General features: G+C 42.7%; 1 protein-coding gene across 8 annotated transcripts; it reads right to left on the reverse strand.

Moving 5' to 3' along the window:
- Positions 1–733: 733 nt before the first annotated feature.
- On the reverse strand, positions 734–20,769 carry sema6d (semaphorin 6D). Of its 8 annotated transcripts, XM_026319697.2 has the most exons (21): positions 20,549–20,752; positions 17,598–17,707; positions 14,144–14,321; positions 13,516–13,627; positions 12,659–12,719; positions 12,390–12,452; positions 12,189–12,290; positions 11,826–11,916; positions 11,474–11,593; positions 11,060–11,148; positions 10,048–10,265; positions 9,815–9,946; positions 9,021–9,176; positions 8,295–8,468; positions 7,807–7,947; positions 7,516–7,593; positions 7,342–7,400; positions 6,677–6,733; positions 5,974–6,156; positions 4,720–4,961; positions 734–4,603 (listed from the first exon to the last, which is right to left on the reverse strand). In XM_026319697.2, the coding sequence occupies exons 3-21, from the start codon at positions 14,271–14,273 to the stop codon at positions 3,479–3,481; spliced, it is 3,333 nt and encodes a 1,110-aa protein (XP_026175482.1). In that variant the 5' UTR covers positions 14,274–14,321; positions 17,598–17,707; positions 20,549–20,752; the 3' UTR covers positions 734–3,478. The 8 variants fall into 8 exon arrangements, with proteins under 8 accessions (XP_026175482.1, XP_026175480.1, XP_026175484.1 ...); XM_026319695.2 differs by lacking the exon at positions 17,598–17,707; XM_026319699.2 differs by lacking the exons at positions 17,598–17,707; positions 20,549–20,752 and adding an exon at positions 19,591–19,805.
- Positions 20,770–24,305: the final 3,536 nt, after the last annotated feature.

Raw genomic sequence — 24,305 nt, forward strand, 5'->3', positions numbered from 1 at the left:
TTCTGTATTTCCCTGCATGTTACTGTATTCGTGTGAACATTTGATTTGTATGGACGTTTCTTTTGAGAGGGTAGTAAGTGGTGTCTGTTTATTATTGCTGCTTAATTATTTTCAGTTCTTCAAATTGGAAACGCATGAAAAGTGCTCATCATTCATCCAACCATCACTCCTTTATTCTTTGACAACTAATCTTACCACAGCCCTATCTGTGCGTAACATCATGCACAATGTTTATGCTACATGCATCTGAATGTATGCAAGTACTAATATGTATGCATTCCTCCACAGCTCATTGGTGGCTTAGATCTTAAGCTCTGAGCGGTAGTTAGTCCAGATGTTTAGTGTCTACAGGAACAAACTACTTTGGAAACTTTCCCACATGCTATCTGGTGTGGTTGACTCTGTGCTAGCCCCAAACTTCAAAACAACCCAGTTCTAAAAATAATCTGAAGCTCTTAATGATTCTGCAGACTCTGTCTCTGATAGTCAGCTCATAAGAGCTCAGCAAGGACACATACAGTTTTTCCCAGACTACTGCTGTACTCTGCCATGCTGAATCCATCTCAGGGCTCTTAGACTGGATTCACAAGCCACCAAGCATAAGATTTTAAACTTTTTTCAGCTTTCTGTCATTCTCTTTCACACCAGGATACACATGATGTAACAGGAGCTGACTTATGAAACACCACTAAGTTCGACGTCCTTAACACGTGAAAACCCTTCACACCATTCATCTGTGCAGTACTGTTTTATTTCAACTATACATGCCGTGTTAAAAAAATCAACCCAAAAAATCATGAAACAAAGACCATAATTATTTACACATTCACAGTACAACTTTACAACATATCTACACGCTCAAATACGCTGGAGATCACACTGTATATACAGCTGGCCTCACATCCCCATGTTGCACAGTATTAAATCAAAATTACATGACAAAATCTGGTTCATCTGCACATACACTGAGCTCAGACTGGACTAGAAAAGGCTTCAGTTTAGATTGCAACAGAAAGACCCAGTTCATATTGCAATGTACAAGGCAGTTGAGCAGTGTATGTTGAGTGTATGTTTGTGATGTCAGTGTGCATGTGTCAAGTAGAAAAGAGAGCCCACACACTAGTGAGATGACAGGCAGAAAGTCTTTACATACAATCATCACTTGTAAACAAAATGTGGCTTTGGGCTAAGCAGGCAACTGACACTTGAAAAAGATTGCAGATGTCACCCAAATAACGCAGCCATTGCTTGGAAAACTGATCCCTCAGTCATCCCTACTGGCCAATAGACATAATTCCTGTCACTGCAATCCTGGGGAAGTACAGATACTGTGTGGCTGCCGCCCAGGCCAATAAACGGATTTCATATGAACACTGTGTTAATACATTGGCTGTGGGCAGGATGTGCTGCATTGAGCTGACTGCTCCACAGTGCAAGGTCTAACCACCCTACATCCCAGTGTCAACAAAATACATTCACTGCATGGCACCTCTGTGCGGTAGATTAACACCATTCTTTTCAACACCGGCAGTAAAGGAGAGAAATTGATTCATGCACCAAATAAATTTTTTTGCCTGTCTTTTTGTATGATTTTCATTCGCAAGTGGAATGTTTGTCAAGTCAATTTATTTTCCACATCACTTTGGTTTGGATTAGGTAGTAATTTTCCAACACACATCCTGCTGAATTTCAAATTGCTTGTATAAAAAATGTTTATATAGTATATGACAATAACATACAGAGGACCAGTTGACAATGCCAATATTATATACTGTAGTAGTTCATTTTGTGAATAAGGCACACAATGCACAGATTCAGGTTCACTTGCCTAAAAATATTTATAATCCTTATTTATAGTATATAAGTATATACAGGATCTGGTCATTCCCAGCATGACTCATTTGGACACATTGGTAAATGTTTTGTTGATTGTACACTGGCCACTCAGAGGGAAGCTGCACAGGAAACACGGGCTGCAGAACCAGCACGAGAGATGACAGTGATGTTACATCCATGTATTGTTCTTGGGTCAGTTTAATACACCTTAAAAAGCATCGATCTAGAAGGAAAATTCTAGTGTTCTACTGAGGGACACACATGTTTAACAGAACAGATGTGCCTTGAAATGTTGAATTCATATACATAAGCCAAGCCACTGGTGTTGCTTTAGCTTCATACAGTGTAATAGATTCTTTAAATAAAAAAAAACAGGAAAAAGGTAAATAATTTTGTTCAAAATTCATTAATGGGTGAGATGAGAAATGTTTGTATGTTTTTATTACCATTGCTACATAAAGAAAGAAGTCTCTTGAACCCCAGTATTATCCCTACAAAGGGGCAGTGGATCTTTCAGACCTGGAAAGAAGTATCTCTTCCCATGTATCAGTTTTTAACAGTGTGTTTGGTTGCTGAAAATTGTACTTGTTCTTGGCCTCTGTCTACAATATAATACACACGCTCACACACACACACACAAGCAGATGTGCATGCCTCTATACGGGGCTATCCAAATCTGGCAGAGAAAAAAAAAAGCATCAGACAATCGCCGATGTTTAAACCAATAGCAGCAAATGTACTTGTAAAGTCTCTGTCCCATCTTCAGCTAGAATGACCAACTTAACCTCGGCATAACCAAATAACCACAAGCACCACAGAGTAACACAAAAATATGGTTTCAGCTTGGTTCAGATAGTTCAAAAAAGACTGAAGAAGCGATAATATTGACTTGTGAGTGTCAGATTTTAGACAGGTCATCCTCTGGCATGTAGCACCACTCGATAACCAAGTACAAAGGCCTTATAAGCCTTTACACAAACCTGCTTTCCAATCATCCAACACACAAACACAAACATATTCATTTGCACTCTTTCTTTGTTCATTTGCTATCAGATTCAGCTCTTTGCGTTCATATGTATCTTAAGCAACATGCACACTGATTATTGATTTTCTTATCCTCTGCCCCTAGCCATCTTACTAACAAAGGCATGGCCTACCTCTCCTCTCTGTTCAGTTCACATTAGTGGGAAGACAGTGCTCAAGGGCAGTGAAAAATGAGACCCATTCTTCAAGTATTCCACTATTTTTGACCTGGTAACACATGCGCAGACGCCATAGCGGCCTCTGCTAGAGTCCTAAACCTTGTAGCTCATGTGGGAGCAGGTAACACCCAAGCCCAGATACAATGGGGAGCAGCAGATTCACCACTGTCCACTGTTCATATCTTGTGGCAGCTGTGACAAGGAAAGGGCATGGAGATGTAGGGAGCAAAGAAGCCCCATGGAGTATCTTTGGCCACATACGTGATTTTCCCTTTTTAGTGTGAGTGAATGTGCATATCTGTTAAAGGGGGAACACACCTCAAGTCGATACACAAACACACACTAGGCCCTACCCCATTTGTAGCCCCCCCTCCCCAAGCCCTCAGGGCTCAAAGCTCTACAGTCATGGCCAAGAGCGCACCCAAAAGTGTCCATGCTCTTTAGTAACTGTACTTATTGACCACTCGCATCTGTGGAGTCTGTGGTGAAAACCCATTGGGTTTAGGGGGCACATCAGGCTTTAGCGATGGGGTCCGTTTAAGCCCTGTGCGAGGGAGTGAGCCATGTCCACTATAGCTGCTCTGTCGGGATACAGAGGGTGGGTGGGCTGAGTGCATTCCTGTCCCCATCACTCCGCCATGGGAGTCAAGTCTGGAGGGAGGTGTTGGGGGCATGTAACCCCCTCTGTTCATACTGTGTTGGCGAGACACAGACACCCCCATGGTTACCCCATTTGGTGAGGTGGATAAGGAGTGCCTGTGAGAGGCACTCCGGTGGAGTTGGTATCCTCCTCGTTGCCTTTCCAGGGTGCCCCCCATGCTCAGGCTACCCGTTGGTGTGGTGGGAGTGGTGGGCATGGGCACATCAACTCTCTTGGTAGGGCTGTGCCTCGGCAGAGAGGAGGAGGGGGAGTACAAGGAAGCCTCACGGCTGGGCACCTTGGGGGGTAGTTCAGTCAGTTCCTGCATGGGCTCCAGTGTGAGCTGTTGCCTTGGGCGGGGCACTGACCCCTCCTGAAGAATAGCCTTGGGGTTGGCCACAGAGTCATTAAGGTGTTTTAAAAGATCATTTAGGGTATTTCTGGCATCTACAGACCTCTTCTGATCTTTCTTACTTCCCTTAGAATCTGGATTCTTCAACTTCTTTTCAGATGAATGGGGCAGTGTCTCATCTCCATTTTCAAGATTGGGGTGATCATGTGTGGCGTTGGGCAGGACGACTGCACTCGGAATGTGGGAGTGTCCAAGGTGAGGGTGGTGGGGGGTGGAGTTAGGAGGAGCAGGAGAAGATAGAAGGTACTGCGGACTCTTAGCTGATGAGTTGGACTCCTTGTTTGGGCCACTGACCTTCCCATGAGCCCTGTCCCACTGGTTTTTGATAGGCTGTAGACCTTTCTGCTGAAGCACAGGGGTGGACTCAGGTGTAGGCAGGGCAGCCAGCTCAGGGGCCTGACAACCATCCCGCAGGATCATGGTCTTGGTGTCACCATTGGGTGTATTCAGGTCTTTGACGTTGCTCAGCAGGTTGGTGTACAGCTTGGGGGACTCAATATTGGTTTGGTACTCCTATGAATGTGAAAGTAAAATCAGAACAGTAAGATCAGACACAGTTTCACATCTTGTTCAATCTCTGCCATCCACAAATGTCTTTAATGTAGCACTGAAGTTGTTTATAACTGTACCTTTACTGGGCTGTCAAATAGGCCATTGAGCTTTACAAAACTTCCAGTAGAGTCAGAGCAGGACGGTGCAGACTCTGCATCCTTGTGGACATGTCTTGGCTTACGGAGGAATGAATCTCGGTAGCAGAAAACAATCAGACCAGCCAGGAGAGCACCCATGAGAAACGCAGCAAACACGCAGGTGATGAGAATGTTCATGTGGACCATCTGGTTGGTCTCACCTGCTTGAATATCCCACACACCTACAAAACATTTGGGCATTGGTTGAACCCCTGATGAAAAATGCTTAATAAATCCTCCCTCCCCATTTAACAGCACAAATGTGCATGTTTGTGAGTGAACACAACCATGCGTGAGTTTCTGCTTTGAACCTCCTCCCCCCAGTCCAGACAAGGTAGCCAGTCTATCACAATCAAATTCCATAACACTGACACATTCCTGTTCATCTAAACCCAGATGAAGAAGAAATATGGTGAAAATTGGCAGAAGCTGTTAGGTACCCACATCCATTTCACCATCTATAAGAAGCAGTGCTTTGTCAGTTCAGAACAAAAGAGTATTGCCTTGAGGTCCACTAGAGGCTTTTTATCATGCATTTATCATGCGTTTAACTGGTACCAAAGGGTTAGAAGTGCACTCTTATGCGAAACAAAATTTTTGCACGAGGTCAACCAGAAGGGAGTTGTTCGGAGGACAGAGAAGCAGGTGCTGAGGTAGCTACTTCTCTACTGGGAGTTTGTTAGTAACCACAGACAATGAAAGAGTTAGTCATCCATCGTGCAGCCATAATAGTTATATGGCAGTGACGGTCCAGTCAATTATCTACCAGCTGGGGTAAACTGTTACTACAGTTAAACACTATACTGGCAGAGACGGAAACTAACAAACAGAAGATTTCTTGAAAGTGTAAGATTTAATGATTAGAAAACTGTGAATAAAATTTAAAAGAAAAAAGAAAGAACAGAAGGAAATTAAGGAAAGAAATTAAAAGAAAAAACAATTGTAAGAAGAAAATATAATATGCATGACAACCTAATTTATGTACAAAATGTCTATTTAAAAAAGAAAAATACTCAATTTAATCTGCCATGTTATCTAATGAAAACCCTAAATAGCTGCCATTGTGTGCATGTATGTGTGTTTGTATATGGGAGACTATAAGTGGATTCAGATTTGTGTGGTTTAGTGAGAGTTGCTGGCAGCTATCAGATCAGGCTCAATGCAGCATGCTGGCTGCCTCCCTAAGGGCCTTACCCTCTTGGCCCCCTGGGATAGAGTCTAAAGAATGGGAGGTGGCTGGGTCATCCTGCAGCACAAAGCCTGAGCCATAGAGCTCTGGACCAGGCCCAGAGCTGGGGCTCTGAGTGGGTATGAGTACTGGGGGGTGTATGGGCCCACTGGGCTGGACAGTGACTGGCGCTGATGAAAACTCCATGTCTGTGGTGACAAACAAATTGTTAAACTGTGCAAAAGTGGGTAAGGCACACTGTTATCACCCCTGTTAGCAGACATAGGCAATGGGTAATTTATAAGGTTAGTGTTGAAAAAATAATAAATAAACAGTTAAACTTTAGCAAAATTACGTTTTCACATTCATAGATCAATGAAAGTACATTTTTAGGCAATTTGGAAGGGAAAAAAAGAGGATACTGAGGGGCAAAGAGGAGTCGGTACACAACAGTAAGGATGCCAAGGAATTGTAGATGAGCATGCAAGAGGGAAGAGGGCCTGGAACAGGATGTTATGAGTGGAAAGGAGAAAGTGAATCTGTGTTGAGATGGAGTACTAATGTTGCCTATTGGATTTGTTGTTATGATGAAAATGAAGTAGGTGTCATTAGCATTCAGGAGGTATTTGGTAAAAGAAAAAAAAAATGAAGGGTGGCAGTGGAGGAAAGACAGGCTTGGAGATGTTGAACTCAAGGAAAGAAACCATTTGAGTAAAAGATCAAACTAACCAGAGGTAGGGTCACCAAATGATTTGTAATCTGGCGCTGAAGTAGTGCCCAAAAATGCTAAAAGAATTAAAAGGACAAGAAATCAGTATAAGGGCATTCAGAAGTAAAAACAAAACAAAACAAAAAATAACTCTCCAGGAGACACTGAGTGCAGTTTAGTTGATTTAACAGTAAAGATATAAAGCACTCCCTAGCAGCGTCTCACTGGTGTCACTGGAGGCCCTCTGGTTCTGATCAATACTGAGGTTCAGGCTGGTTCATGTTTAGTTGGTACAAATGAAGCGATGGAGTTTTTAAAGTAAAATCAGTAAAAGGCACCTTTTCTGACCATCAGATATCTTAAGACCTCTACCATTTGCACCAGCTGAACATGACCCTTAATTGTACATGTCCATGATTCTGCCTCACAGGCAGCATTAGTTACAGGTGGCCATGTACTGTATGTAGATGTGTGTGTTAATACTGCACATATATTATGTAGGGACATGTTACTGGACTGGTTACTGGTGTGAGAGTGCAGGATCATGGTGTATGTGTGGGATGAGGCTGTGTTTTATTCGTGTACATGTCCATGTGTATGCCAGTGTGTGTGTGAGTGTGTGTGTGTGTATATGTACAGTTGGTGTCTCAGGATATATGGCATGGAATGGAGATGAGATTCATACCGTGACAGTCTCCCAATTGGGAAGTGTTTCCAAATTCAACGTCCTGCTCATATCCAGTCCTGAAAAGAGAGAAAAAGGAGACAGAGGGATTAATCAAAAAGTTGCAATATTTGTTGTCTTATTTTCTCATCTGTAATATTTGGACTTCATATTGCTGTTGGGACTTGAACTCACAAAACACCAGGCTGTATCCTCTCACAGACTCCATGAGGCTTCCAGCCACAATAAGGATCCCTTAATGCAATGCAGGACCTGGTGCCACATAGAACAGTGTGTTTAATTATTATGGAAGGTGCACTATAATCATTTGTGACTGACTGAATATTAACCACAAGGTATAAGCTGAAGCTGTTATCATTCCTGTTATGACATTCACTGAAAAACAATACAATAAAGCTACAGACCTATGACCGATTGTACCAAGCACATTTTAACCTCCCACGTGGGCATTAGCACATCACTTACTTGTGGCAAGAGGAATGCCTTTCACAGCGACTTAGGGGAATACGGATGACGCAGCTTGAGAAGGAAACATATAGGCTGTGTGTGTCTTTGTCCACATGCAGTGAGAGGACACGCTTGTCATCCTCATGGTTAGACAGACACCTGGAAAGAGACGCAGGAAACCTGATCAGAGATTTATCAGACAAGTCAGTCTACTGTTTCAGTCTCGGAAGATTGAATCACTTGTTAGGTGGAGAAGTCACATAAAGCTTTCTATCACAGTTTAACAGGATTTTAACCTTTGACACATGGCAACATGCATGTTTGCATTCATAAACAGGCACAAATAAATATGTCACACATACTGTGCATACGCAGAATAGACAGAGACAATGCCATCTGTGCCAGGAAGCTTCACTTTAAGAGTTGCTAAATCCTCAGCCAGAAGGGGAAGAGAAAAAGAGAACAGAGGCAGACAGAGAGAGGATGGAAAGTGTGTGTGGACATACTTGGCCCTGTTGAAGACATCTATCTCCTCCAGAAGCAGGCTGTCATTCAGGGACACAGCCGTGGTCTTCGCCAATACCTTGAGGACAACCCCTGACTCAGCCCCAATGAACACCACTGTATAGTTTTTGTGGGGTCCTGCTTCATTGTCCACAGCTAGTGCTGTCAGCCTGTACCTTCACAGATGATAGAAAACAAAGTGTTAGTCCTAGTAGGGGTTACCCCATTGAAAATAGGAGAGACATTTCAATCCATAAATCACCAACTCTTGAGTCAGTAAATGACGAACATTTTCTACTTCATCTATTACATTTTGTATCAAAGTCCTTTTTATTTACCCACAATGGATATTTTAAGTTAAAAGCATGCTTCAATATATATAGCTTCATGTTTGACAAATGCCGGTAAATCATAATATACTTGTATGGTTAGCTGTTAAACCACCATGCTTGGAGTACTGAACTAAAGGTGTGTGTAGCACTCTTACTCATGCTCACTAATTCTTATTCACATTATGACTTTTACACCATTTGCTTTTGGCAAAGTTCCGTAGGGCTGATTTAGATAATGTTGCAATGGGAGACACATGGCATATTTAGTTATAGAGAAAATAGAAGAAAAACATTTTTACTCAAACTGGAGTATCACAAGAAACAACATTTCCAAAACCTCAGGTCTCGTATTAGCACTGGCACAGATATCCAGTCCTCATGTACTTCTCCATTTACCTCACTCGTGTTTTGGTGAACCAAGGCTCGTCCCCGATAGAAGGCACAGCTGTGTCCATGAGGGGGTGAGACTTGATAAATTGCAGGGTATCGTCTGGAAACTCAATGGAGCTCTTAAAGGCTGCAGCTGGACCTTGACCTGCACAGCACCCGGGTCTAGGATGGAAGGTGCACACGCACAGAGGGCAAAAGTTCAAAGATCAGCTTATGTGCTTGCACACCAGGGAGTAATAACAGCTTGTACTGAAATGAATGGAAAGTGCAATGAGAGGGTGAGGAGAAGAGCAGGTGTTTATTAGGATCACAAAAAGGCCTCAGCTGGAAACATAAAATATACATATGCGTGGTTGTTCCTCCATGAATGATTTACTGAGGTAATGAGGTGCTTTGTGGACTCTGTCTTCTGGACACAGGGCAGTGCTATGAATATATGTGCTGACTGTAAAGACGTTAAATATGCATCACGTCTAATTATGCCAAATTAATTATTTAATCAACAGCAGATGGTAAATATGTGTGCTGGGTCAAAGCTAATGACCTGGTGCCATATTAGTGAAAAATCTTTGATTTCATCAACCTGGACAAAAAAAGTCTTAAAAAATGGCAAAATTGATAGGGGTAAACTGCTGCTACTTTATTAAGTGCCCACTACTTGGATTAAAAACGGGGTTAAACAAAAGTTTTAGATTAAAGAGGTCTTTTCTAATTGGTGTTTTCTTTTGCCTTGTTGTTGCATCCTTTACAAACTTCTGACTTAGGAAATCTTCTGAAGAACTACAATGCGTAATTCTTACCGAGGTTTGGGCAGCTTCTCCTCTGGAAATGGAGTCCAAACAGAGTCTGGAGTCTTTTGCTCTTTGAACCGGCCCTGGAACACCTTTTCTATGTCAGCCATGGAGAAAGCACACACTGCTGACCCTGGGATACTGTGGAGAAGTATAGTGATGTGATGTGCATGGTTAGCTTCCGAATTTCTTATTTCTGTCCTCTGCATGGGTCAAGTCAACAAATAACAGCCATGGTTCACCTGTTCATCTGTGTGGTGAACACTCCCACCACTGAGGGAACCCCGTTGATGTTGATGATGTCGGTGATGGACTGAAGTACATCAAAATAGAAGAAAGACTCCCCTGGCACAGAGCAGTTCAGTCTCGCCTTCACGAAAGATGTCCAGTGCTTTTCCAGCACACGCTGTGAGCCACCAACGTCATTCTTACAGATCCGGGCCACGCGAGAATACACAACCTGTGAGGAGACGAGAGGACAGAAATGGGTGAAAGAGGAAGGCAGCTGAGTGAACGTCACTAAAAACACTTCAGTGTGCTGAATAATGTATCTCTTCATCCTGTAGCAACTTGGCCCAGACAGCTTAACAAACACACACTCCCGACTTTAGGTGTGGGGATTGTTCCTTGTGACTGAAACAAACATTTAAAAACAGAACACATCCATTGGCTCTGACAGGCCTAATGCAGTGTGTTTGATTGTGCATATTATCAAGGTTTAGAGTATAAATTAAGTGTGTGAAGCAGTTGGCTTAGATAGTTTTAATAATTTATCAGTGCAAACCTCCATCAGAAGCCAGGTGTCACCCCAGCATTAGTAGGGTTGAAATATTTATCATCTGGTGGCTGATGGTGGATGCTGGCTTCCCGTGGCTCGGCCAGGCCAGATCAGGAATGGGGCATGGTCAAATCTGAAGTTGGCCTAAAATATAGAACATTCGAATGCCCTCTGTGTGTGTGTGTGTGTCTTAGGGAGAGACAGACGCAGAGTGCGCAAGATCCAGGAGACAAATCCTCTTGCTGTGTAATGGTTTCACATTAGTGCAACATTCCCAGCAAACACTGGCTGTTGAAAATTCTCGTCTATTCTAATGCGATGTACTGTCATCGCCTGAATGGGCCCCATTACCACCGAGGCCATTTGTGCCAGAAATGCATGCAGAGGGAGGTGTAAGCCTTTTCTGGATAAAGGCCTGCATCCTGTATCCGTGCGGAATATGTAATGCATTATAAACAGCAGGTGTACTGTCTTACCTTGCCCAGATTGCTGTGCTCCACTGCAATCTCTCGGTAGAAAAAGTACACATAATTCCCATACTCTGCTGCGTGCAGGAAATGAGGTTCTGAGGGAGAGACAGAGGCAGAGAGCTGAAGTGTATTTCTGCATCGTCACCACCACTGTGCATGTTGAATATTTCAGGGATTTGTACAAGGCAGTGTATGACTGGGGGTGACCTAGATTGCCTGGGAGAGAACAGACCATATCCCCACGGATCTTGGCAAGGCAGGAGAGCTCTCTATCACTCCAAAAACAGCTCTGACAGCCACATTCATGCATTCAACATGCAATGGCACCATGGGCATTTGCTAGGTGGCAGGTAGACATATATGTCTCCAGGAAAGCAAAGTGAAAAAGAGTTTGAAGGTGACGTAGTGGCATTCGCTTACCTTTCAGCCATTTGGAGTCATATTTGATAGTTCTCAAGGCTGATCCATCACCCATACTGCGATAGATGACAGAATCACTGGCCTGGAAGTCAGCTACAGTTGCAGAATACAGCTTCCCCTCTAAAAAAAAAAAAAACGAAACGAGCACAGTGACTAAAAATTAGGATGCACTGCTCTTCAGTGTTGTTGTTTCGCTTCCTTTATATGGCTTAATTGGCTGAGTTGTGAGTGCTGCAAGCACAGTTTACTATGGCAAAGACAGAGGTGATGATGAGAGCGTAAGTAGGAACACAGTATTTCTTCTTCAGTAAGATTAACTATGTGTGTGGGCGGGTGTGTGTTTGACCCTTACCAGCAAAGAGGGCAACGTTGGTTTGCTTGGAGTCAAATGGGCACCTTGCCAGTCCATTGATCTCCTCCCCATCTAACTCTAGGTTATCCAGCTGAAGGGAACACAACAATCACCCACACATTAAAAGAGCTTTGCCAAGGGACACAGTGAAATCTAACACAAAACACAAGCAGGTACATGAACCAGTCAAAGTAGTCCAGTCAAATTTATTTAAAAGGAAATTGAAATAAAGAGCATGTTACCCAAATTACTTTAAGGACATTTACACAATACCAAAGCAGATTTTGCATGTGTGAACACACCTAAACACACCAACTTTGACTTCTGAAAGCACCATAGTGGGTCCTGGCACTGGATACTTACCCTGTAGTATCTGCACATAGGGTTGAAGCCATTGGTACCACAGATGAACACCAGGTCATCATTTCTGGGAACCAGCACTTTGATGAAGTTGTGGCACTCGTCCTAAACACAGACAAAAAACACAGAGGAAAGTTGAAATTTCTGTCCATGTGGTGGAATATTAAACAAAAAGTGCCAGGTAAATTATGTTTTAATACATACTCTGTGTTTTCCCTTGACAGCACACATCTCTCTGTCAGCTTGGCCCGATCGCCATGTTAGCTTCTGTAAAAAGCAACGGCAGGCATTAAGAAGCAATAAATACACATGCAGCACATTAAATACACACATACGCTGGTGCACATGCTCACGCAGTCCTTTTCCACTCTCATTTTACAGCCTGTCCAGTCTGTGATGAATGGCTTAGTGTTTTCTATGGAGCCCTTATAGTGTTTGTGGATTGAGAGAGCAGCTTGTGGCGAGAACCTTACCCGGTAAGGAATGATCTCATTCCTGTAGGATTCTCTCAGACTGACTAGGTACACCTGATCTCTGTGAATTGACAACAAAACACATAGCTCAGTGAAACAGCACAACCAAGAATACATTTATAAAAAAAGTCTGAATTGTCTTCATTTTTGATTTAAATATTAACAAAAAATAAATAAAATAAAAATAAGGCTTAATTTAAAAATACCCATTTTCTACACATGCATACCCACACTTCACATTTTTTGAAAAATTGCTACTACTATAATTACTATAGCATTTATCTTTTTTTGGTATAATCTGAGCAACTGAACTAAATTTTTATGCAGCTGGCTGTTAAATGAATGTTCTTTGCTAAACCATTTTACACTGCAACTTATTGTTTTGATTATGTTTTAGTTATAAAAAAACATAATAAAACCAATGGAAATCAAATTTTAGCGACCCAAAGAGAACACATGGCAAAAGAAGGGTTCCACCTGATACAGTGATACATGTGATAGTGATTATGCGAGCTCCAGAGGTGAGAGTTTTATACTGTAGATGTCGGGGTGATTTCCTGCTACAGTATTAGTGCTGGCGGTCAGATTAATCCCAGTGTCCATAAATACCAAAAAAGGCATGTAAACATGCCAAGAAATCCCTGACAGCGTCAGGCCGGCATGATAGACACCTTTCCTGAATCAATAGTGCCCAAATACATCAGATGCAGGCCTAGAAGCCACAGATCCAATAACACTAAGAGCTTTTTTCCCCCTTACGCCACTGTTTACCTGCCAAGGAGTGACTGACTATGTTGGTGTGGGGGATCTGAGAAAGAAAGTGGTAGAGATTGCGTGTGTGTGTGTGTTGCATTTACCTGCCAGCGATGAACAGAGTGTCCTGTATCTTGGTCATCAGCTGAAAGTCAAGGCGATGCTGTGACTCGTTGCCAGAGGGCCTGCCTCTGAACACAGGGTACCTCCGTGAAACTGTAAAGAAATCACACACACGCCTTTGCTGTTAATGGGAAACCTGTACATGAATAAACCCCATTCATTACTTATGTGTAACTTGACAGTACAGATTAAGCATCATCTGTGTCTGCTTTACACAAATTCTCCTGCAATTATAGTAATGGTACAGTACAAAACAAAGCAGTATATTCTGTATAATTACATCTATGTGTCATTCTGTTGTGCTTGTGCATTAGTTGTTGCCTATGCCAGCACATTTCTCTGTTCTTCCAGTACATCACAGAGATGAAAATAAAATCCACTTCATGCTACAACCGACTATGCAACAGATTCATTTTATTACTATGAACATGGCATGATGGTGTCTGAACTGCTGACATGACCAGAATGTGGGTTCTGTTATTTCTCTTTATTCTATGTCTATTTTGCCTAACAACAAAGCAGCTCAAGTAAAAAGTGCATATGAAGCAGAGTTGTTTTTCAGTGAATTTGCAGAAATTGTAATTTGTACTGCTGCACGCATGTACTCACAGTGTGCGTCAACGACATCGAGCGGTACAATATCCTCAGGGAAGCTGACTGCGAGGAGAGTGCGTGAGGCTGTCAGCAGCAGCAGCAGCAGCAGCAGCTCACTGAGCAGAAGCGCAGCTCTCTGGCCCATGGCTGCTCACAGACAACACTTCCTGTTTCACACTAGTGGAGATGTTACCTGGAAACACAGAAAATGCATGCTTTGTGTTATACATTTCATGTTACACTTAACCTGTTTGAAACCATTAATATATGTCAAATCCAAGCTTTTTCTTCAGATCAAAACCCCCCAAAAAAAAGAACTTGTCTTGTTGCTACTCGGCATGTTGGTAAAATACAATCATAATGCAAACATAACCTCTTCTCTGGCTTATTGATGTTTGAGCTCTCAGTGGCAGTGCTTGGCGTTTTCCTTCTACCTTTCCATGCATCTGCTGTCTAATGGAAGGTCAGCCAACTGACCGGTGGGGTGTCTCACTGTGTGTGTGCAGCGGAAGTCCACTCTGTTAGAAGCGTGGCAGGCCTGCTGTGTCTGTACATCTGTGCTTCTATTGGTTTGTACTGGGCCAGGCTCAACAGTAATCAGCGCAGAGCAACTTTATCACCTTCACTAGTGTAGCCTTTGATCTGACCCTAGCTGACTTCTATTAACTCTCTTTTGGCTGTTATTGCTCCAGCCTTTTCTTGGGTAATTCACTGTAGTGCAGTGATTCACTTAAATGTGTATTACGAGGATCTAGTTATTAATAATAGTTTTGCCATAGAAATCATTTTTTGTGATAACAGTTTGTACAGCATCTGATTAGAACTACACTGGTAATCTATTGTGGGAGTGGCAGGAGTTTAGTGTGTATGTTAGTGTGTGGAGGAGTGCTTTAGAGACAGACTGTGTCTGTGCATATTAATGATCAGTGTACATTCAAATATTTATAAGGCAAACAAATTATTCATGCAGGCAAAGCCTGAACGGATATAAACAATTTACCGGGAGACGTCACACAGGCAGAGGGATGGATTAGCTGGGAGCATACTGTGATACACATAGACACACATGAGGCTGCACATACATAATCATTCTTTCAAATGGTGTAATGCAAAGACTGACAAATGTGTGCATGCACAAACACAGGCACACACACACACACACACACAGTATTGACTCATTTTTCAATTAGCCCCAAAGCACACCTGCTCCAGTGCTGTCTGCGAGCCCTGCCTGCCAAGCCATTAGTGCTTTGATTGATCCACACAGGAAGCATGGGAGATCAGCAGCCAGCAAAGGCAGTCTATGGGCTTTACCATACCACCGTAGCCATGTGAGAACTTTGTAAATCTAAATCTGGTCCTTTTCATCTTGTAATAGGCTGGACATCTTTGATGAAGCTTGGGCTTTTGAAATATTTCCTAACACCAAACGAACTGTAATACACATGGTTGTCAAGTACATGGATTACATGTAGAAAGCAGAAATTTAGGTGGTGTGATGTTTACTTGACAGCAGCAATATATGATTTGTATTGCATGTCAGTGTTTTGTCACTTTATGAGGATTACATAACATATAAATTGTCCACACAGCCTTCATACCTCCCATAAAGTGTACACTGTTTTTTTCCAGGCACTAATAATCCAGTTGAGGTCTGAACTTTATGAAGATGTGTCACCAAAAAGAACGGAAGTGGTGCCCAGATGGAATCAGAGTAATGGCAGCATGTTTTAGTCATCAGTCACTGGTAATCATGGTTATTCTGATCTCTGTGGGATACCAAGGCCTATGAAAGAGCAGTGTGATTACGACTGAGGAATGCAAAGCCTGGACAAGACAATGCTCTGTCTCAATTAATCCACTTAATACCTAAATTATAGGTATGATGTTTTGACAAAATATAAAGATTGCATGGCCCCCAAAACACTGCTTTCTCTTCCTGAAACACCAGTGGTACTTGAGTAGTCACTATCGTCAAATCTAAATACAAATGGATCACTGGACACAAATAATCCACAGCTCTACACAGAAGAACAGCCATCAGCATCTTAATTTAAATGACAAGTGACAGAGAGACAGTGATGTTCCTTAAAAGCACCGCAGCTATTTTTTACTACCTGGCTCAGATGTACCAAGAAATGTGCTCGGTTAAAAACCCCAGTAATAAATTACTGAGTTTCTAGGAGAAACTCAGGACAGGAATAGATACCAAATGTACAACAACAGAAAAAAAGAGGAACTATGAAAGGTAAATAACCCAAGCTTTGCATTTCAATTCTATAGTGCTATCATACAGGCTGCAGGCTGTGCTTTTCTCTCAAACTTGGCTGTTCTCAGGTAAATCATTTCTGTGGTTGTCAGGATTTAGTCCTACTCTATATTGCCTCTTTGTACGTGCACACATCACTTTTTCCTGCCATTCAAACAATTCAGGAGAAAAAACACTCCAACTAGAGGCAGAAGCTCAGCTCCCATCTCCCATTATTCCTTGCATGGTAAAAGCCATAATGCGGAGGCAAAGGCTTTCCCCTCCTCAGAAACTTTAATGTAAAACAGAAACAGAAGACATCCAGAGGTCAGTGGTCTAAAATTACTTCTCAATCTCTAGTGAGCCCAGCATGTTTTCTATTGACTATTCCTTAGCATTCTCTGGTTGCTGCCCTCCAGAGTGTGTGTGCAACTGTGTGCATGGGTGGGTGTGTGTGTATGAGTGTACATGCACATATAGGCCTCAACAGGCCTAGAGATGCTGGGCTTGTCACGCAACGCAGTGCCGTTCAGCCGTGCTTCACTCTGTTATTACATACTTTTCAGTGTCCTACAACCACGCACTTTCCCTGCTGATGTTGTTGGCTCAGACCCATGGTGTTAAACACAGGATGGAGAGAGGGGGAAGGGGTCTGGTGGATTACTGTTTCTACTGATGGTGGATGCAGGGGTCTGTAGCCCAATTCTGGCACCTACAGCTGAAGCTTTACTGTTCCAAGCATAAAATGTCAGATTAACTCATATTTACCTCTTAGCTGTGCTTCAGCTGCCATATGTCAGCCATAAATTCTTCTCCTGGATGTGTTTTTGCAGGGAAGGCTAGTAAAAATACAGCAAACAGCGGTGCGTGAGATTTCGTAACTTGTTTGGCAATGAGATAGGTGGATGTAATCCCGGCAGAACAATGCTGTTGCAGCTTGAGGCTACTTGACTTGTCATCTTGCACCATATTGAGCTGTAAACCTAATGGCATACGAAACCAGATAGTCTGATGTCTAAATGCATGTGTATACATGCACGTCTGTTGTAAAATGCATGTCTCAACTCTTTGCTGTGGCTCTGACAAAGTGATCAAGATGCAGCCACGCAGGTGACTGAGTCAGACAAATGATTAAAGGAACCACCACATGGGCCCAGAAATGATTACTACTCCTCTACCCACTTCAGTAATAACCACTACCCTTAATCGCATGCTATTTACCTTAAGAATTCCTTCTCAGTGGCTTGGTTGGACTTGTTGCTTCGGGGATCTGGCAGAAGGAGAGGGCTGTGCCACCCTAAACCATGCTTCCCTCCCATTCTCCTCTACCTCTGCAAGAGGAGGAGTGAAACAGGAGAAAGGCTGTTCTCAGCTGTAGTTCTGTTATACTGGAGCACAAAGGGGCTGAGCTGCAGGTGTGACCAAGAAACAAAAGGGGCTTTGGGCATGTCAACACAATAGAGCCCCACCCCCGGTCAGTGGACCTACAATCAGGAGGAGCTGTTCAGGGGGCTTCTAAGAAAGGGTGTAGGTGTTCTGGGTGTTCTGAGGGAACAAAACAAATTACTTAAACATCTTGACTCCAACTGCTGCACACAAATTCAAACTCTTATCACTCAACTAATTAAGAACTGAACATTCAGGTTTCCAGGCAGTGGTTCAGGTCAACCACAAGACTGTAAGGGGTTAACACTGATCACTGTACGGTTTAATGGTAGTTGTTCCGGGGTTACAGCTGACTGTAGTGGAGGTTAACGGTGGTCGTTCTGGTCGCTGAGTTCTGACCCTGTGGCCAGTGAGGCGAAGTGAGACACACCAGCCAGCTGTGCTGTCAACAAACCCACGGCAGGCTCAGATGTTTGACCTGACTGGAGTGTGCTGCTTCTGCCAATATCAAGTTTGTAGTTTCAGTAACTAAGCCGGGGTCCTCCTCGCTCTGACACAGCACAGACCCTTCAGATTTTTCGGGAAATGTACACATCTGGTGTATGTTTTGAAACTAATTCACCTTGTCTCAGTTCCTGCACATGGACCGTGATGGTTTGAGAGAATAGTAAAACAAACTAAAATTTAAAACGGATGCATTTTAAAAGATGATTTTAGTTTACTTGGTTAATGTATAGTAACTAGTTTAGATTAAGGCCTTTTGGCTCATCTCCTTTTGCTCATCTCCTTCATTTGGCCAATCTTCTTACACGTTACAACTTGTGAATTATTCTCACAGTTACATGCTTCTTCCTTATGAAACAAACGAAGCATTGTGGTTATCATTCTTTCCTGATTATTCTCCTCTGTCTTTTCCTTCATTCACAGGTAATTTTTCAAGTTTTGCGTGGGGATCTTCGTTCCTCTTTTACGCACACAACCCATGCACCAACCCCGGCTCTAATGCTTGCATTGTGCCGACCGGGGCGTAAAGGCATTCAAGTTTTATCCGTGGTAAATCTTTTCAGAGCCCTTTAGTCCACATGTAGAGCTCATTGAAAAGACAACAAAGACGCGGGGGACAGCGGTGGAGTGACAACAGTGATGGGGCTGCGTCTAACTGCCTCCACAACACTTAATGCATGCGCAGGGATGGGCAGTGCTACTCTGCCTCCAAAGAGATTTCGGGCGTTTCTCCAGTTTATTATCACATACAATAAATGTGCATTATGGTGAAACTGGGGGTACATTAAACATATTAAAGGAATGAGGAGATAAGCAGTAAACAACCTTCAAGTCAAACTGCCCACTGCCCGTTCTGCTCGTCTTTTATTCTACTGTGTTGACCAGCGTGGTCCGTCCAGTCATATGCAGGTTACCTTTATTCCAAGTTGATTTTTGTGAAGCCGAAATGCAAGAAAACACTTTATTTCAAGCCTTGAACCACTGAACCCAACTCTGAACAATACACAAAAGAGCGAGGTGAGCTATTGTAACTGAAACTGTAGAAAAGAAGGACACTGCTCTGCATGAAAGGTTTGTTAGCGGAAAACAATGGCGTGGCTCTGATTTTGCTCGGTCACTCGTTTAATCTGTGAACATGTGCAACCTTTTAGTTTGGAATCGAACTACTTGATTCCTGTGTTCGCAAAGTAGCTCCCTGGACAGAATGGTAGTAGAAATGTGGCTTTTATTAAATCCAGGGTCCATCTCAGTGTTAGGCTACAACCCAGGCATTGTACCCTAAAATACACTTTATCAATGATTAAACAACATAGAGGACACCTACCTTGAGTGTCCAAATTCACGCATGAATTGGGCAATCCGACTAAATGTCATATTCCGTGGGTAATCCATTTACGAGAAAACACCCAGCACGTGATATTCCTGTTATTTAATGCTCCATCTGAATCCCACTTTTCTCTTTTTATCCAGTTGCGCACAGATCTCAGCTCCGCTCGCCACATAGGAGCATTTTGACTAAGCCTGCTCTGTCTCCGTCCCCGGGCCCCTGCGCTCTGATGACTGATCTTCAAAGCTCTGCCACGACCACACAGCCCCCTCCCTCACACACCAATACACCAGCCCCTTCCAGTACTTTTAACTTTGGAAACCAGCGAGAAAAGACATAAACATCAACGCCGCGCTATCCGTACTACGCCGCGCTCTGACTTCACGTACAATCAGCATCAATTCTGATTTAAAATAATGCAAAGCGTGCGGGGGTGACGGACACAAAACACAATATAGCGCGTATTCAGCAGAATAAATATTACTACACAAAACTCTTCTGTGCGTCTTTAGCCTAATACTCCATTCCCACAGAATTTTGGATTGGATCAGTGTGATAAATTGTTTAATTATGAAACTAGTATATAGTGGAGATTTCTGACAGCTTCAATGACGGTAAAGTGTGTCACAAATTAAGAGGTGAGGAAACAAATTAGTCTATTCTCCTTTACGCCGCTTTATTAGCGATATAAAGACACTCCCGAGCAGGGCAAATATACTATTTGTTGCCAGCCCCATGGGAAATGAATGAACAGTACGCCGAGGCACAAGTAAAAATAGTCCGGACCTGAACTATTTCTGTCCTGCAATCATCACTTTTGCAGAGTAGCATAGCGACGTGGACAGAAAAGATATTTTGCTTCCCAGCAAAGACTTCTCTCTATTTTTTCCCTCTCCACTTTCACTGCGTTAATGCGACGCAACAAAGTATATCCACGTAGCTGCAGGGAACTCACCTCATCTGAAGTGATTAATTTGTATCCTTTTGTGTTGCCGTAATCCAACAAAATACTGTGCGCGTCGTAGGGAACCAACTTCTCCTGGCTGAGAGAAAAACAAACTAATGCACGGCAAATGGTGTAATTCGACCCGTGCTAAGTCAATCCGTCCAGGGAGAGAGATCCACAGCCTACCAATAAGCAGCGCTCTCGCTTCAGTCCCTCCCCCACATCTATTTCTCTTGGACTTCTCTGCTTAGCTCTGGCTCCTTTCCTTTCTTTCCTAGAGCCCGAAGAGGAAGAAAAAGCGACCCCCTCCCTCCCAGTTCTTCTCCTGTGTGACCCCGTATTGCTCCCCCCTTTTTTCTGTTAAGCCCCATCCCCCAACAAGTCAGCACCAGCTCCCAGTTTAAATCATTTCAGCTGAGTTGTGGCAAACTGGCTGCTTTGTAAAACATAGCGTTACATGTGTTTGGATATTGAGTGGAGATTGTTCAAGCACAAACCTCTGTCTGCTTCAACATGTTATCATGCAATGGACCATTTTTCTAAAACTGACCTAGTCAATGACAAGTCAAAGTTTCAGGTATTGAATGTACTGTCCATATAGTCCCAATATTTTGCAGATTTTCTGCAAAACTGTTCCTTTTAATACCTTAAACATGTTTTAATGCAGCAGTCTTACATTGCTACTAACCTCACTGTTTACCAGTGACACTCTAAAACATTAGCAGCATCCACTGTTTTGTTTGAGGTAGATCTATACATGTGCCTTAAGTTTTCTGCATGTGTATATAACCATCAGTGTGAGTACATGTTCCCGTATATATGCGAAGCTGCAGTCGTCATCCAACGTGTCAGGTCATTCCAGCCAGGTCTGCAAGGCCAGACAATGGAGGTCCATTTACATGCCATTAGAGAAGCAGGTTAGCAGATGTGTGAGAAGCTTTCCCACATGCACATCCCCACTCACACACACACTCATGCTCCTGACAGCCCCCATTATAAACTGAGCAAGTTGGATCTGCATTTCAATACGTGCACAGGAAACGCTAGTTTGCACTGCTGATCTTCCTGATCCTGGTTTGGCACTTCTTGCAGGTTTTTGTTCTTGCTTGTCCCACCCTCTTCTTATTTGTTGGAGTTACTACTTGATATCGCATGTCTTCATTTATCACTTTTAAGTTTTTATTTTTATTTAGACCCACTATAGTTCATGAATGTTTACCTTGACTCACCAGGGTTATCTCAGTTGATAGTTTTGTCGTTCAAGCAACTTTCTTTTGCTCTTTCACACTTCCATTTTGCCATTTGGTGTTTCTGTCCTGGGTTACTTCTGTCTGCTGTTCCTGTATCCCATGGGGACTGAGTCAGCATCAGCGTCTATTATTGTGGGAGAAGGGAAAGATGGATAGATCAATGTGTCGAAGGTTTGCTGAGATGCGGGTACTAAGTGTCAGGATGGGTGAATAGATATATGGATCTGTGGGTGTCTGGTGATTGGTGTGTGTATTGATTGGTCTTTTTTTCAGTGAATTGTCAGTTTTATGGGGAATGTCATGGCAATGTGACACTATTTCAGTAGGCTTTAAAGGGTTTTGGTGCATGGCTGTTGGCTTAAATAGTTCTTAACCTGATTGTGGTCTATATTTTAAATTTAAGATCAACTGTCTCCAGCCTAAGGAGACCAATAATAGGGTGATTAATACATGCTGTGATTTTCCAGTCTTACTACATTTATGACAACCAGAATTCCCCAGTTTGCACTGGAATGATGATTATTTGAGGACAACAATAAAAATGATGAAGCAGAGCTACATTTGTGTTTTGACTGAACTGCTAAAATCTTAGCTCTTTGAGTCAATTTGAGTATCAATAATAGATGATCAAAGGAAATCATATTGACAAACAGCACTAACAGAAATTAATGACAAAGGTCTCTGAGTGTTTCTAAATTGATACGGGAGAATGAAGACATGAATGTATTGATTAGGGGAGAAACGGAGGTAGATGGTAGGAAAGTAGACTCCGAGGCCTGGGGGGGTAGAGACAGGACAGAAGGTTTGTGCTACTCAAAGTTGATATGCTCTCTTGGGGACCCAGCACTGTGTAGACCAACCCCAGGGGGTGTGTCAGGGTGGGCCTTGGGGTGCAGAGGAGAATATGAGGGCTTGGTCTAGGGTGGACCTACTAGAGCATGCACTACACTCCCTTATTCAATGCCTGAAATGCCGGTACAGATGGCCATGTGTCAAGGAGGGTGGGGGCTGCTGGCTTATGTTTTGGGGCGTAGGCCAGAGATGGAGAGCATCACAGGACTGGATGTTTTACTTCAACACCATATCCACCTGCCACTCAGAGAAACTTGACAATATAAAATCTCAGCAAAGCAAATTAAGTGGGCCAGCCTAGGAAAACAACTGGTACAAAATTGAAAGTTGTCAATGACAGCTAGTTGTCTTAACATTAGTGTAATAATGAGCCTGCAAAAGAAAGACCGATATCTCCGTTGTGAGTGGCCTGGATTTTAGAACTGATGAGATGACAATAACAATGTCAGCCATGTGCTAACTAAGAGAAAAGGTTGCGTGCTCTGTGGTTTGGCATTGAGTCTTCTATCAGATGGCTGCGTCTCAGGGTGGAGGCAGTCAGGACTGAGCCTCCATGGTGACCTCTGATTGATTAAGAGGTCATTTCTGGCGCTCGGCTGGCCTGGGCCATCATTTGTCACCTGACTATGCAGTCCTGTTGAGAGGCTTCGAGTCATCCAGTCTACAGCACTCGCAGGCCTTTTCTGTAAATTCCCAACTCAGCGGGATCCACCATGGCCACCCATGTCAAAAATCTGTTCAGTCACTCTGGTGCACTGCTTTTTGGATTAAAGAATGCACAAAATGGTATGTTTAAACAGAGCAAAATGTAGCTACTACACAAATTTTCCTGCAAGGGAAACCTTGTAGCATTTTGAGAATGCTGTTTTTTTTTTTCCAAATCTAATTTAAAGTCAAACTAAAATGAATTTCTGTCAAGACTTTAGTGTACAGGCCTTATCATTGCAGCTTGTTTTAACTCCACTGGGGTTCCAGAACTACTCCTAGACTATAAGCTAATTTGTTTAGACTTTACAATATGTACACTATGATGTACTCCAGTCATCATTGCACCACAGAAGTTAATAATGTATGTTTAGCAGTGCTGGCTTTCAAGGGTCAGTCATTCTCCACCCAAAAGAACAAGGCTTTGATGGTGCTTCCACAGACATGTCCAACAAAAGTATGACCCCTTTTAAAAAAAAAAAGGAAAAATATCTTTGATGGTGCTATTATGATCATTTACAGTATATTTCTTAGTGAAAAAGCAAGTAGAATTTAAATTTCAGTTTGACTTTAAGGTTTAAGGTTAAACTGTAAGTCAGAGCTTGATGACTTGATTGTTATGCCATGCATTTTGTGCCATGAGCTGCTTTTATAGGAAATTCATCTCATCATCAAGGTCACAGAAAGGTGACAATGTTTATAACAGTGTAATGCCCTGACTGAAGGTAGGACTGAAACATATGCCTGTTATTTGCAGTGAAATGTCCTGTGCTCTGTTTGTTCTTTTAACTTTCCTTTTTGATGAGATTATTTTGTAGATGAGGGAAAGAGGGAAGCAAATCCATTTTGTCATAACTTGTTTTCTAGTCCAATTTTAAGGAAATAACAGTATTTCATTTGCTTTGATGCAATCCTGATGACTGCCACATTTACTCAAGAAAATGTAGGGAAAGATATGA

Source organism: Mastacembelus armatus, chromosome 3 (assembly GCF_900324485.2).
Source record: "Mastacembelus armatus chromosome 3, fMasArm1.2, whole genome shotgun sequence".
Classification (NCBI taxonomy): domain Eukaryota; kingdom Metazoa; phylum Chordata; class Actinopteri; order Synbranchiformes; family Mastacembelidae; genus Mastacembelus; species Mastacembelus armatus.